The 16,100-nt window shown below is 47.2% G+C and overlaps 1 protein-coding gene across 5 annotated transcripts in view; it reads left to right on the top strand.

The window, feature by feature from the left end:
• The window catches only part of FAM219A (family with sequence similarity 219 member A), a 301,158-nt gene extending 285,676 nt beyond the window's left edge, over positions 1-15,482 (top strand). For 3 of the 5 annotated variants that reach the window (XM_029581335.1, XM_029581342.1, XM_029581358.1), the window contains one exon: positions 6,898-11,757. In XM_029581335.1, the coding sequence (XP_029437195.1) occupies positions 6,898-7,056 (159 nt within the window). In that variant the 3' untranslated portion in view covers positions 7,057-11,757. Of the gene's footprint in view, positions 1-6,897; positions 11,758-14,736 lie in introns of those variants that run through there. The other 2 variants (XR_003853115.1, XM_029581351.1) reach the window with 2 other exon arrangements.
• The last annotated feature ends 618 nt before the right edge of the window (positions 15,483-16,100 follow it).

Genomic DNA, 16,100 nt, shown 5'->3' with positions numbered 1-16,100 from the left:
GGTGTTGAGTGCCCGTTTTCCTAACGCGCGCCCAGCCACCTCTCCTGGGCGCACAATTCAATATTTAAATGAGGGGGGTCGCGCTTAAAAGGAGGCGCTAGGAAACATGTGCATCCCTAGCAGCTCCTCTGCATCTGGCACACAGGAGAGGTGGCTGTCAAGCGGGCTGGGAAAATGGACACTCAATCTATGAGCGTCCATTTTCTCCTGCTACCGGCATAGTCACGCATAAGATACACGGCCTGGACCGTGCACCTTGTGTGTGTATTGGGTGTCCAGAATTTTTTTATTCCCCAATTTTTTTTTTTAATTTTAATAACCACTGCTTTATTTGGCTCCTCCTACTTAGTATCACAGCGATACTATTAGGAGGAATCACAGAAAGCAGGGTTTCAATGCGCCCCCTGAGCCTGGCAGACCCAGGCTGGCATAAAATTTGCCGCCTTGCAAGGGGGCATTGTCCACGCGGAAATTTGTATTGGATGGCAGGGGGCAGCTAATGGCCTCATCTACATGAATTTGCATGCGATGAGTGTTATTAGCTATGCAGTGATCCATTACGCACTAATCCCCGTAATGGATCGGGGGTTATGGACACGTGTCCAGAACACGCATCCAATTGCGTGTTAAGCCGTGCGCAGCGGCTAGCGCACAGTATTGCATCAGCCCCAAGGTGTGTGAGAGGGACCGAGACTAGCGAACGCTCGCCCTCAGCTGGTTTACAGTAAGTAAATCACATGTAAAATGTGCACTGGGAACACTCATAAACAAGTGTAAGAAACAACACTTCTTTTTTGCACTGTTACAATCATTCAACCTCTCCATAAGCTATTCTCATTTTTGTCTTAGGATTTTTCAAAATGCCTTTGTTAACTCCCGGATAGGGGCCAAGAGGCCCACACCTCAGTTCAGATAACGAGTTCTTAGTTGTTGAAAAAGGTTTTCAAAGTCTGAGTATCCAGAATTCCCTGTGGGGGAAAGTAACTTCTAGGCCATTTTGCATTGGGTAGCTCTTAAATTGCCCTGTCTGTCACCTGTAAACAGCACTGGTGATCTCACAGAAGTAAATAGCAGCAATAATCATGCTGGAAGCTGGATGGTTTCCAACTCAGTTCTACTGATAGTTGATAAGATGGATGAAAAGTTCTTTACGGCTCATGGATGTTAAACTCCGATTGATGTACAACCAGAAGTTTGAATACAAAATGTCTGACCTACTATTTCCAGCAGATGTCTTCAATTTGATAAGCCAGCTCCATTAGTAAGTTAACTCCTTCTCCAGTCCAATTAGTAAATGTTTCTGCTGCTTCTCCCCGTTGTGCGAATGGTTAGAATTTAGTCCTAATTAATTACAGCATGAAAAGTGCCAGTTTTCGTATCTCTCCTGTAGTTATAAATCCTTACTTCTTATGCCTTGAAGAATTCAATAAAGATGATAGCAGATGCACCGAGTCGATGCCTCCGATGTTCTCCTGTCTCTTCCCAACAGTCATTTCCCCAGGAGAGGAACGTGAACCTATCATCCCTCTTAGATGACAAAAATGCTCTTCAGGCTCTTTCTGACTGAAAAACACCTCTTCCTCCAAATGATAAAGAATCTGAGTCCCTGCACCCTAGGGTGCTCAGTGTAACACAAAAAGGAAAAATCTTACTCAAAGGGGAAACCAAATAAGAGGCAGGAAGGCTGGAAAAACGTCCTTCTCAGATAACAAAATAAGCTTCCAAAACCCTGGAGAAAAGTAGGGGGTAAAGCAGTCTTATCTCCAGTTCTTTACCCAAGCCCCTGTCAGCGAGAACCCCAGAGTCCTTGTCCAAGCAAAAATAATCAGAAGTAGGGGGACAGCTTAGTCAGGCTTGAACCTGTGAGGGGGGGTAACTCAGGAAACCCAAGCTCAGGATCCACGCCCTGAGATGGCGGCAGGGGTTTATAAGCTGTTAGAGCGCACCATCTGAATCTCACACGTGGGGGTGGGCCAGAGCCCACAACTACTGCTGACTCCATCACTCTGCTCCCTTCCCAAGGTACTGCTTCAGTCCTGCTAGTAGGGTTCGCTCCACATTTCAAAGGATAAGCTCGTACTTCCCTTTGTATCACTTGGAACATCTTTCCAAGTCTACAGTCTCTCGATTGTCCTTGAAAATCCATTCTTCCAAAAATCCACAGTCTTCCAACACAGAGCTGCGTTTTGAAGACTCTGCCTCTAGGGCTATAATTGGTCTTCATGCACGTTTATTTCACCCATGTTTTGTCACTCTTGCATGCTGATTAATATGCAAAAACTACCATTGACAGACTAAAAGAGAATATTTATTTCAGACTTTTATTCCATATCCAGCAATGGGGGGAAAACTTTTTTTTTTTTTAAATTCAATCCATCCTATCGGCTGTAATCAACCAGGTCTCTGTGAACTGCTTGGCTAATATCGTGCGCACTGATCAGACGTCACTGCCTGTACTCCGTGATACTTTCATAAATGATGGTAAAGTTTCCAGAAAAATGTTCCAGTCCTTTTCCATTTTTAATCTCTATGGATTCACAGTTTGCTTCCGAAAAATCCGTTGTTTGTTCCTTCTTAGATTAGCAGCACTTCATGATCTCCTTCTTGCCAATCTATTCTGATTGATCAACACTACCTAGGCCAGATCTTCTAATGCATGCTGTAATGATTTTAAAAAAAGCTTGACCACCAGAGCTTCTACCTTGTTTGCAAACAACTGCGGTGCTCTGTAGGACCGGTTATAATCATCTTTTCAGTGTCCCCTGTGTAGCATAGCCCACATGGGTTACAATTCAGATAGCTCACGTAACTGGATTTGCAGTTGATGAAATGATGAAACCTAATTACATCTCTTGTTGCTTTGTGAATGTTTTGATCCGTTTGTATTGTCGCGCTGCACATGGAGCAGTTTCCACATTCATAATGACCCTTTAGACTTACTTGATTAAGGGTAACTCGCAGTTACCGAAGGTAGGGCAGATGGTACCACTTTATCTGTAATATTTCGGCCTCTCGCGAATGCTATTTGTGGGAATTGTGAAAATGTATCGTACATCCCCAGTAAAGACCAGGGTTTTCTTATTATATTACATATTCTCGAGGAGCGTGTCAAATGTTTCAAAACCCAAGTTTGTCAAGTTGATATTTATTTACTTTGATCTTATAAAAAGCAGGTTCCTGTTTACGAAAAAAGCTGTAAAATATGCCTTTTTGATCATTTTTCCCTGGTTTCCTCTCTTCAGATACCTGGGTCCCGTAATTCTTGCTTGTTTTTTAAATTCTCCTCTGTGTGTACATAAACGTCTAATCCTCAAACATTGACTTGTAGGCAGACGGTCCTTTAATTAACATAGATGGAAACTGTGATATTTAAGAAAATTATTCCTGTCTGTTGGCTTAAGATATAACACAGTGATCAGTTTGCCATTTGATCTCAAAATCTGAATATCTAAAAAGGATGCGTGCTGAACATGATGTTCAGAAGTGAATTTTAAATTCTTATTTTGGCTACTAAGCCAATGACGCTAGGATTTTTTTTAATTCCTTCGTATTTTTGCTTTCTTTTTGTTTTCCACTACATCATTGTTGTTGCTCTTATAGTTTTAATTTGATCTATGAGTCTTTTGCATTGATACAGGTTTTTATATTTGGTTATTAATAGTATTGAAATTATTATTGTATTTTGTAAATGTGGTTTTTTTTCTGCTTTTCATCCTGTTTGTTTGGATGTGTCCATATATACATGTTTCTCCAGTTCTTTGCTCAAATGTTGTAGATGTCTTAGCATTCCATGGTCAGGTTAGGTGATGCATTTGACTCTGCAGTTTGCCAGTCACTACATTTCCCCCTCCGAAGCCTTTAGGCTGTTTAGGCATGTGACTGTGAGAAGTAGCTAGTCCTGTGCGTGCCTGTCATGCTCCCCACGGATCCCGCTAGCCTTCCAGTCAACCATCAGCCTGTCTTTCCTCTCCTTCCCCCTTGTACCTGTGTTGGATTCCCTCTCAGATTTGGTGACTCAAGAATCCAACTCCGTTGCAGTCATGACCCATTTTCGAGCTGTGGATGCATACAAAATTAAAGAACCAAAGATGTCCAGATGCATTTAGGGGTAGATTTTAAAAGGAGCGCGCGTGGCGTACATGTGCGTGTGCTACCCGGCGTGTGCACATGTTTGCCCGATTTTATAACATGCGCACGAGCTGCCTTCCCCCGTTCCCTCCCAGACCACTCTGAAATCGGAGCGGCCTCGGAGAGAACTTCCCTATTCCTCCACCCCACCTCCCCCGCCCTTTCCCCCCCTACCTTTTTTTTTTTTTTTTTATCTGAAAACTTAATTCAGCCCTGGGGCTGAAGTAAGTTGCGCGCGCCAGCCAACTGCCGGCGCGCGATCCCTGGCACAGCGGCAAATGGCCGCTGTGCCTGGGGCCTCTGACCCCGCCCCCATCCCCGGACCGCCCCTTTAGTAAAGCCCCAGGACTTACACGCATCCCGGGGCTTTACGCGCATCGCCGGGCCTTTTTAAAATAGGCCCGGCGCGTGTAAGGCCAGTTACGAGCGTAAATCCTCTGGATTTATGCGCGTAACCCTTTTAAAATCCGGCCCTTAGTGTCCAAGTGCCCAGGGGTCACCATCACTTAGTATGCATGCCAAATTGTGGGCCTGATCACTAACAATTTAACACGCATGAAATTCCATATTAATTGGGCACATGCAATATACTAGTAGCTTGAGAATGAATTCTTGAGCTCTTATCACCGTATTCACTAAGAAGGTAACTTTCAGACCGGCAGGCAGGCGCACATTTGCGTGTGCGCGTTGGCCCACACCCAGTGACGCGGCCGTTTTATAACATGCGCACGTATATGCACGCATTTTAGAAAGTAGCCTAGGCGTGCGCGCATGTGCACCCAATTTTAAGTGGGTACGCGCATGGGCAGGCAAATCCCACTTCTACCATGTAAGTTGGGATTTTAAAAGGGGCGCACGCCCACGCCGTTCCCAGTGTACCAGTTTGGCCACCAGTTCACCCAGCTAACGGCTAAGTCCTTCAACCCACCCCCTAACCCCAGACCTTTTAAACCCCTCGGGAATGGGCTCGATCCTTTTATTTTAGGACGTACACGTCATCCATAGCAGAATTAAAGTTACGCAGCAGGAGACCTCGGCGCGCATCGGGGCGCATGAGCATTTACGTGCACATCTCTTGGCCAGGCCCTGAAATGCCCGTGCCCCGCCCCTTTTTGGAAACTTTTGAGATGCGCACGCCACAGCATTGATGGCGCGCACGCGGGCGCTTCTTAAAATGCAGTCGGCGTGCGCGAGCCCGACTTCTTCACACGTCCCCTAATTTCGATGCCTGCCGGGCTTTTAAAACTCACCTTCAACAGAACAATTTCCAGAGGTACGGCGGCTAGTTTTCCCCGTGGACCTTGCGCCAGGTCTCAAAGGGGGGAAAGCTACGCAGGTAACTTTTTCCTTTGAAAATTGCCCATGGAAAAGTACCTGCGCAGACTTTCACCTGCTTTTTCTGAGGATAATTTTTCCCTGCAAAACAACACACGGGGTTTTCAAACTGCAAACCCCATCTCTGATCCCATCTGCTTTCCTCACGAGTAAACGTATGCGCATTATTGAGCCCCGGGCGCGCTTCTATCCGAGTACAGGATGGCCGGTTTACCCAGGCGGATAGCTTTCAAGAATTGTCCTCCCCGATGGCCAAAGCTCCCGAGTCCCTCAGACCTGGTGAGTTTAGCATCTGCTAGGAGGCAGTGGTTAAACGTTACCGCGCTCCGGACGCCTGGCCTTCAGTCCCCCTAATACAAAGGAAGCCCCCTCTGGAGATCAGACAATCCAACCTCCTCCCACCCCAGTAGCAACCAGGGTCCCTCCAGAGGCCACCCGACTACCCTCTCTCCCTCACTCTGCCTCCAGCCAAGATCCATTCAAGGGCTGCCCAGGCCCTCCCCTCCAGGGGCGCGTCGGGCTTTATCGGCAGGAGGGAATGCGCACGTTTTCCTCCAGCATCACCCCCCCGAACTCCAGAAGGGGCCCTCTAGCAATACGTCCGTGTACCCCGCCGCAGAGAGGGGGGGAAGGTGGAAGGGTCTTCATGTGTCATGGGGTTGCGGAGGTCAGAGGGCTCTCCTGTACGAACTGGCGCAGGGGATTTTAACCTGCAGCGCACGCATACGGTAAACGACCCACGGTCCCTGTACTCTGTGATCATTCTTTAACTTTATGAATCTGCTGCTAATGGCAATTTTAGTGACTTGGCCCCTTAGGGGTCTCTCTAGCTACCAAGCTCCAGATTCATAATTTTATCCCTCCAAGATTCTGCCTCGAGTTATTTGCCTTTGTAAAGTCTAGAAAATATGTACTGTGGATCAGGAATGCAGGAAATTAAATGAGAAATGCAAATAGCCCAGGAACTTGGGTTCTTTTTTTTGCTTTTATCGTTCATTGGGAAGCTTATGTGTCTTTAATTTTTTTTATTTTTTTTTTTTTTTTTTGCAATGGGGAAAGCCTTAAGCAAACCCAGTTTTGATTTACAGCAAAGAACACATAATACAGATGCAGCTTTTCAGACAGAATGTCGTGTTCCCCCGTCACTAAATCTTGAGCAATAGGCGTCATTTAAAATGGGCAAGCAGCAGGAAATCAGGTGACGGCGCTGCAGCTTGGCCCTTCCTTTTTACCCTCCCCAAGTGGATTTCCGCACCCTATTCCATTCCCACAGGGGAAAAAATGCGGGAGGCTCCCGGGTGGGAAGCAGAAGGAGAGAAAGCCTTGAGATGAAAGCCAGCTGGGAAGCAGAAGGAGAAAATGTCTTGAGATGAAAGCAGGGGCGGCAGACGCTCTGTAGCTTTGCATGTTGTGACTCTGTCTCTTTGTCTGCAGCAGATCAACCAAGACTTGAACATCCAGCTGCTGAAGGACGGCTACCGGCTAGACGAGATCCCGGACGACGAGGACCTCGATCTCATCCCCCCCAAGTCAGTCAACCCCACCTGCATGTGCTGCCAAGCCACCTCCTCCACTGCCTGCCACATCCAGTAATGAGGACCCGGGGGGGTGCTGATCAGTGCTTTCCACAATAACTGTAAATCTTAACAGCCATTGCTTCCTCCTATGGTAGGACATGCACCTGTTTGTGTTTCTAGAGCCAGGAGAAACCAAAAAAAAAAATCCATTTTATGATTTGTTAAGAGGAGGATTTTTAAGTAAAGAAGGAAAATAAATAATCGTAGAGCAGCGTAAACTGCCTATGGTGATGGGCTAAACGTGCGAAACGAGTTTGATGAATGTTGACAGAAGATATGCTTTGGCAGTGTTGCTCTGCACAGGCCCTGAGCTCGGCTTGGAAGAGATATTTCTATTGATCAAAAGCTATCGTTGGTCCCCCGGGCCAAGGGCATCGAACTGTGCAGGCCAAGAATGCTCAAAGTCTCTCTCTTAAGAACCATCGGGATGTAGCTCGGACAAGATCAAGTCTGAGTCAGATGACGGGTCTTATGCTGAGAGATTTGTCCTGTGCATGACTCCAGCCCCCCGGGTCATGGGTGAGGTGGTGCAGCTGTACAGTAGTTCACACTCCAGGCTAACAGGGTATGACAGACTGGGCCCAACCAAGGGACTTATCGTCTTGTGCTAGTAAAGATAGATGTTCCCTTGAAGTCCAGAGCTTTTCCTTCTACGCCCTTCCTTATTTGGAACAACGCATTAATAAAAGTGTATTTATGATGTCCCATATCCGATGGCTAGAGTTAAATGGTGTCCAAGCTTGCTGTCGGACTCTTTCACCTTTTGTTCCTGCTTGGAGGAATTTTGCAAGGACGTTTATTAATTACCAGAAGAGCCACATACTCCCTGTTTAAACTTTTAAGGCTGGCGGTGTGTTTCCAAGGGTAGAGGAAAAATGGGGCTTGTGGTTTTAGGGTGATTAATGACTGAGCAATTTACTGTACTATCCTCCCCTGAGCTGATCGAGATCGCGTGTTAATGGGAATAGTCGAACGATCTCATAACAATTTGGTCAGCTGGGTGATGGATCCTTTTGTGCTGAAGCAGATGCCAACTGAGAGATTTTCCTGAGGTTAAGTATGTTCTAAAATACAAATTCAAACAATTTTCAGCACAATTATTTCTTTGTGTTTTACTTTCAGAAATTCCTGAACATTAAAATATGGCAACAGGGTACTTTAATCTCTGAGACCCCCAGAGAATAAAGAGAGAGAGAGACTTACAAAGCATGCGGCCTTGATCTGGGCTCAAATGTCGTCTTAAATTTCCGGCTGTTTAAACACACAGGCATGCTTCAGAATACAGTTGCACTAAAGCAGATTTCCTAGGTAACTTAATAGATGGGCAGAAATAACACAGCTTCCGATCACAATCCTAAACTCCACCTAAAACCTGGGGCAAGCCCAGACTTGCTCATCACGATATAAAATCCATGAGCATCACAGGTAAGAGTAACACACCTCCAGACACCATTATCAGACCTTGGCTCCACGTTATTTACATCAGTCCTTAGAGGCTGGACAAGTTGTCTGGATGGAGGCCCAATGCTAGGATTTATTGTTAACAGGGCGTAGTTAGATTGGTAATCTATGGCTATGCTGGTTACCATTTCAGGGTCATTTGTGGCAGGTTAAGGACCCTAAAGGCCATTGTCCGCTGGCTTCTTTCTCACTTTCTCGCAGCTGGGGATCTTCTGTGGTTATTTCATTGCTCTTACTGCATCACCTTCATAAGGGAAGCTGTCCAGGAAGTAATATTTTCTCGTGTCGCTTCTGGTCCTCTCCCTTGGAGCCTCATATTGTGACCACTTGCTCTGGAGTGCTCTTTCCCCTGTAAAAAGTTTGCTTCTTGAACTTTATTTGTTCATTTGAAGTATTTAAGTCTCTCTCATCATATTTCCGCCACTTCCTCTCCTCCAGAGCTGGGCACAGTATTCTAGATGAGGTCCCATCAATGACCTGTAAAGAGGCTTTTTCCATTGTTTGTATGACTCCCTTATGCAAACTGTGATCCCTCTCCCCTGGCCACCACCCTGTGGCACCGTTTTGCTTCCTTGAGGTCATCAGACACAGTCACTCTGAGGTCTCTCTCCTGGTTAATGCCCATCAATATCTCACGCTCATCATGTCACGCTCCCTTGGATTTCCGCACCCCAAAGACATGATTCTTTCCTTGACTACAATGAGGCATACCTGCCCTGTGGGATTATTATCACACCAGGGGAAGGCGCACCCAGCTAGGAATGCAAGACACAATGACAAAGAGAGATTTCTGCAGCCCATAGGCCTATAGGGACCAATGGTGTGTATAGCACTGCGTAGACGTGGTTTAGCAATTGCTTAGGGCTACTTGTTAGAAGTGGCTTGTGGCACTCGGGTTTAGATGTGACACGAGCCATAGAGGAAATCTAGTCCTTAGCAATTTCCCTAGAAGTTAAGTGTTACTACAGAGGGGGAAAAATAGCCCATCCTTAAACATGTGGTTCGTTTTTTTGTGGGGCAATTCGATGTGCATAGACAGAGAGGTATGTGAAATACATCCCAAAAAGCAAAGTTTGACAGCAGGCTAACTATGAACACAATTTAGTTGCTTAGACATCCAACTTATCTGTTTCATGACTTCATTAAAATAATTAATTGGTAGTACTGAGTTCCTTGGCCACACGTCATGTGTATGTGCTTGTGTTCCTGGAGGGAGGGGGGAGCAAATGTTTCATTTGTGTGGAAGCCGTCCTCCCAAAAAACTCCTTAACACCATTAATTCTTGTCGCATCCAGTGGCCACCATATCTTGCCCGTTACGCACACGCGTGCATTTACACGATTGCAGAATTATCTTGGCACAATGAAAGATGGGGACTGGGGATTGTCTTTACATAAAGTGGACCTACTTTCTTTTGGTTTCTCCTCTCTCTGTGTGCCCTGTCCATGTTTCTCATGGGAAGAGAGAAAGCAGATGCCACTGTGGCCGTTCCTTACAGGGAGTGGACTCGTCACCTGCCCGTGGCGCGGGTGGCTACCAGCATCATGACGCTCGTTAGCCCCCACCGTTCTGCGGCCTCCGAACTAGCGTTGCACCAACCTTGCTCTCTCTTCTTAGAAGCTGGGATTTTGAGTGCGAGCGAGTGCGTGCTTTTGTGTGTTGCTGGGAGAAGAGGCTCAAATGATAAGCAGCGCCGTCTGGAAGAGTGCAAAGGGTCTTCAAAACCCCCTCCCTGCTCCTTCTGTGCTGGTCTAGTCTGAGGTTTGAGCTCTCAGGTTAATTTAGACCTCAAAAAGGGGGGTGTGGGGGAAGCAGAGTCTCTAGCGGAAATAGCTGCTGCATTTTCCCCTTATGTACAACTGGATGTAGTGTTTCCCCTTAGCAGCAACTCGCAACAAGGCAGCCGGTGGCATGAGAAATCCAGCTGCGATGTGCCAACTTCATTTCCAAGACTTTTTTTTTTTCCTTGCTGCGTAAGTAGACCCTCACGAGCACAATTAATTACTTTTAGAAAACAAGCTGGTGTTCTGGCCCAAATACACACGCACATAAGACACATCATCGTGTAAGAACATGGAGGCGGCTTCTGAGGACTTCTAACCTAAACCCTTGATGCAGTGTGAGCTCAGCTGAAGAGTTCCTGCTTTCTGTGTGCAGTAGAAACAGGAGAGTCCAGGTGATGACGTGTAGCTTGGATAAATGGAGACCTTACCTTTCTGGGAGGGGGCCAGTGCAAATGTTCGGGTTTAGAAGACCAGGGATGGTCAGACCGAGGCTTGTGCCAAAAGAGGCCCCTCCACGCGTGCATTCGGAACATAATATGCCGCTATAAGTGCCCTTTTCACAGTTACTTCATCTACGCATGCACAAAGGGATTGCAGATGAGCAGGTGTGGCTTCAGGTAAGAAATTCTTATATCCCTTCCTGTTGCTGCCTGAATAATAGGAAGCGGATGTTGGAGATGAAGAGGCACAGCTGGAATCTCGGGGCGTTTTTTTTTTCTATTTAGTTCCAGCATTTTTTTCTCCTGCTGTTTGGAACTTTCAGCTGAACCAGAATTGGCCTCTGCTGAACCTATCGAGCCAAAAGACTTCATTTGCACCTGCCCCGGGGGAGAGTCCCCCCCACCTTCCCATCTAACCCAGATCATGACTTCCTCTGCAACCCGGTGCACCTGCACCCTGAGTCTGGCCAGGCATCCCCCAGTTCTGGCCTGTGGGGATGTGCAAACCGAGCTCGGGATTTGAACCTGGATGTGCCCCGCCTGGCACTGCAGAATGCAGCTGCTGCTGCCGCTGCCTCTAAAATCTCCTTTCCAGCTTTTCATTCCTAAAAGCTAAGATAATGGACTATCCATAGTACAGTTCCAAATTAAAGTGAAGTGTTCTCTACATATACACATTCTCAGACCCCCTTCTCCCCCAATAGAAGAAAACACTGTAAGATCCTCTGGCAGCCGATATTCATGTGGGAGTGGGGCAGGAACTGAATTGTTAGTGCCGGCACACCAAATTCTACCTGTATTTAATTTTCTGAAAGCCAGCAGCCAGCCATTAAAAAGCAGAACTCTCTGAACCTGCGCATTTGCCCCCAGGTGCATCAGATTTGAACTGAAAATCTCCATTTTCACTTCAACGCACAATTAAGCTCTGGAATTCATTGCCAGAGGATGTGATTAAGGCAGTTAGTTTAGCCAGGTTTAAAAAGGGTTTGGAGAAGTCCATAAACTGCTCTTAATCAATAGGGAATAGCCACTGCTTGTTGCCGGCATTAGTAGCATGGGATTTATTTAATGTTTGGGTACTTGGCGGGTACTTGTGACTTGGATTGGCCACAGTTGAGGACAGGATACTGGGCTGGATGGATCCTTGGTCTGACCCAGTATGGCATATCTTATGTTCTTTAACATTCAGAGATTTTGACCGTTGTGGTACCATAAAAGTCTTGGGCTTGTCTGAGGAGAGGCTTCTCAAAATGCAGGTGTAGGTGGGAGAAGAGTTAAAGAGAAGAAAGACATAATACTGCGTGGGGAGGAGGGGTGCAAATTTCAGCCTGCCCTGAGTGGCAAGGCCAGAAGAGTGCATGCTCACAGGTGGTTATGGAGTCCTCCCGCGAGCCCAGGCACAAAGGCACGCGAGCTGGATCAGCGAGAGGCTTAAAAAGAAGTGGACTGCCAGCGGAAAAATGTTAGCGAGCGCGCACGCAGATTATTCTGCAGATGTCACCGGCATGGCCGCCCTTGGCTTCTTGAGATTTGTTAAAGCAGGAAATGAAAAGTCTCCCTTTCAGATTTAATGTGCTAGCATGGGGAAGCGACGAGGCCTTGTTTTTGTAATGCAAAGCTCGAAAGGAATTTTTCAGGTTTGAGATCTGCAGATGCAGCGCTCGGCGCTTCCTGGAGGAGGAGGAGGGAGTCCTAAGTCGTCGCGCAGCAGCGACATCTGGTGGCCAGGCTTTTAGGGTTCACGTCAGCCGTGTTCCGTAGGTGGTCACCAGCCAAGGAGTCGTCACTGCAGGGGCTGGGCTGAGTCGGGAGGGGGGGTGATATGAAAATAGGGTAAACCCCCTCCCCAACGAGTTGTGAAAAGAAGGCTCAGAGCACTGAATTTCTTCCCCCCGCCAAATAAAAGGTTCATGTTCTCCATCCCCATCCCCCTTCCTCCTCTACTGAAGGCCTCCTCTACCATTTCACTATGACAAATATAACTCCCACCAGCGGATCGTGCAACATTTCCAGTTACCCGGAAGGCAAGCCTGGAGAGTTCTCTTGTTTGTTTTCCTTTTGAAATACCGGAGACATTGGAAGAAGAGAGTTCAGCCTGAAGTCCGGTTTTGTTCCGACCTGTGGCTAAATTGCTCTAAAGTTTTAAACACAGGGGCTGAAATCGCCCCCACAGATATTCAGTCGGCAGAGCAAACAGAAGCATTTTGCTTCCTTTGGGTGGCGTGGGGAGGGGACTCCTGATGGGATTTTCAGAATCACGGGGCGTGGTCACGCTCCTCTGTCAGAAAGCAAACGTAACAGGAGGAAGAGGGAAGACCTGGCGCAAAACCTGCCCCGGTTTGATGCCTGGTTCATGTCCTGTGACCCCCAGCTGATCTCGGGCTTCCCCTTCCCTTCTTTGCCACTGGGGGGTCCTCGGCGTTTTATCTGGGGCTTTCTTGATGGCGCCAGGAGCAGGCCCGGTGATGTTCAGAGGAGCGCGGGTCATGCTGCTCCTCTGCCCTCCCGCACTGAGGTTTTTGTGTTTTACCAGATGCCAAGAGGGAACATCTGGATTTTGAATCTGAAATGTTATAAGCAGACCAGAATATCACATGAATACTTCAGAGCCTGAACATTACCTCCTTCCTCCCTCCCCACTGCCAAAAACCCTCCCATTGAAATGGAACCACAGATAACCAGGCAAGCCCCTTTATCTCCCTCTGCCGCCGGTATCCCCTGCAGCTGCCTGCACTTTGGGGGCAGGGGTTCATCCTACCTACATGTAATCTGCCGTAGAACGCCAGACAAAATGCCAAATTAATTCTCTAAATGCATGAAAATGGAACGGATTTTTTTTGTTTTTAGCTTGGTATTATTCCTGTGATGCTGTTACACCCCCCACACATACCCCCGTTATTTCAGCCCGAGAAGGTAGCAGAGGAGTCCGCACAGATCCGGAAGGACTCCCTCAGCCCTGGCCTTTGCTAATTAAAAACAAAACGGAGAGGAGAGGAGAAGCAGGCTCGGGGTTGGTAAGGGAGCTGCCTTTTCAGTAGGATTTCAGAAGGTCCCCATGCTCGCGTCGGATTGCGAGGTTCTCTCTCCTTGCAATTCCCATTCCACAAACGCCGATCATCTCTTGCATTCTTGAATAGGAAAAGGAAAATGAGGAAAGAATGGAAGGTTTAGATGAAGGGGTGAATGAGATAAGGAAGCAAATCATGAGAGGGGGGGGGGGGGGAGGAGGGCAATGAGTTGCCACCAAGAAAGTCGTAACTTGCCATCGCGGAGGAAGCTTGACACAAATGCCCAGGGAGTGGGGGTCCCCTGAAAAGGCAAATCTCATTCTGATGCACACCTCGCTCATTCGCCTCTGCTTATCCAACGGGATTTTTGTCTGCTTGGCTGGGTGAGGAGTAGATTCCAGGGGAGGAGCCCTACTGCCCTGGATGGAGATCTGCCAGCCCTCTCCACCCACCAGGGTGGGTCTTCTCTCCTCTTTTCCCTCCCTGCCTATTTTCCAGCTTCCATGCACCAAAAAAAAAAAAAGGCAAGTGAATCTTCCTCCTCGATCACCTTAAAAGGGCAATGCCTGATTTATTATTTTTTTTCCAGCCTTGTTCCTGCTTGATTGGCCACAATCAATCCAAGGCCTGTTTTAAAAACCCAGATGTGGCAAGCCTGGATGCCAGGCAATGCTTTCTGCCTCAGCTATGAGGGAAGACCTTGGAAATCGCCCCAGCAAACGGGGGCAGATAGTAATTATTATTCCCGCGTGTGTGTTTTTTTTTTTTGTGTGCATGTGTAAGATAGCGGAAAAGTTGCACTAAGATTTATTTGTCAACCTCAAAATGGCCAAGTTATGTGGCAGGGCTTTTGGGTGGGAGTGGGAATGTGGAAGAGTGGTGCGGTGTACCCAGGGTGTCGTACTGTGACAAATGCATTCCTTCTACTTGTAAGTGCCATGGTAATAGTCATAAAAAGCGGTCTAACCTCCCTCCCTTTGCCTCCTCCCTTCTTTGGAAGTAGGTCAGCATCAGAAGAAGCCTGCCCGCTGTAGATCCTCGTGCTAAGGGGCGCAGAGGCCCTGCAGCGTCTTAACCCCCATCCGGCTCGGACATGCGTTTGCTCTGCGCTGGGGCTGAAATGGTGCGTCCTCCCCTCCCTCTCCGAGCTTTTGTCGTGGTTCTGTCCACCCGACCGCCGGTCCCCGGAGGGCTGGCTCTGCGCCCGAGCTCCGCTTGCATCGGCCACAAATCGATTTTTAGAGGTTTCTCACCGGTCTCACCTTATGGAGACGGACAACGCGGACCCTCTTGGGGAGGGGGGTGGGGAGGAAAGAGGGAGTCGTTGGTTACCTCCTCTCATTAGCAAACTTTTGGAATGTAGTCGAGAAGTCAATATTGTTCTAATGCCACATAGCACGGCCATTGGTATTTTCTGTATCTACAATTAAAGCTTTGACCTACACCATGAAAGGGGGCTGGGTTTTCATGTAGCTTTCCTGTAAAGAGCAAGTAGCACTTTGCTGTATCTAAGTTACTGTCCGTGTAGAAGTACTGCCTTAAAATATCAGTTTTATTGTTTGGGGATTTTTTTTTTTTTCCAATTATTTTTACTGTCGGTTTTATGTATTTATTTAAAAAAAAAAAAATTGTTTTTGGAACATGAGACAGGTATAATATTTTTTTAACATGTCCATTGCAGTATTTATCATTGTTACTGGTGTGTGTAGTGTACTAGAATTAATACTATTAAAAAGCATTACTGATGAACCCTTCCCGTTTCCTCTCTTCTTTGGCAGCACGTTGACACTGCATGACCTCAGGGTAGGTGGGAGCTGGTGTTGGGTTGCAAATGGCAGTTTCTATTCGCATCTGCTCGAAGTGTAAGAACCTCAGCTGGGCAGGCTGGAAGAGCTGCCCTCTTTTGCTACGATACTGCCTTGCTAGTAATTTCCTGCTCAGCATATGTTCATTGTGTCAACGGTACACGAAACTGGTTCATTGTATCTAATTTAAGCCCAGATGTACTAGGAGAGATTTTTCCATTTTGTGGCTGTGAGAAATATGCTTAGCACATCTGGTCCAAGTTAGTTGACAGTTAAAACAGACAAAATTAGGATAGCCACAAGTATGGCCTCCCATTGGCAAAAGAGTATCTTGTGCCCACGTTGTATTTCATGGTCCCATCCCCTTTTTAATGAAAGATGCATGTAAAAAAAAGCTTTGTGCATGGTCCTTTTATCCCTTTCCCACACAGCTCCTTCCCATATCCTCTTCCTCTTACCCAAACCACAGGACCACATGATGCCAAGGATTCTCTCCCTCCTATTTCTTCCCCTATCCCCATGGCTCCTTCCTAGCTCCTCTCTCTCCTACCTCTCTCCCCCT

This window comes from Rhinatrema bivittatum, chromosome 1 (genome assembly GCF_901001135.1).
Source record: "Rhinatrema bivittatum chromosome 1, aRhiBiv1.1, whole genome shotgun sequence".
Lineage (NCBI taxonomy): Eukaryota > Metazoa > Chordata > Amphibia > Gymnophiona > Rhinatrematidae > Rhinatrema > Rhinatrema bivittatum.
The sequence above is the reverse complement of the archived record's forward strand: the minus strand, read 5'-3'. Positions and strand labels throughout refer to the sequence as shown.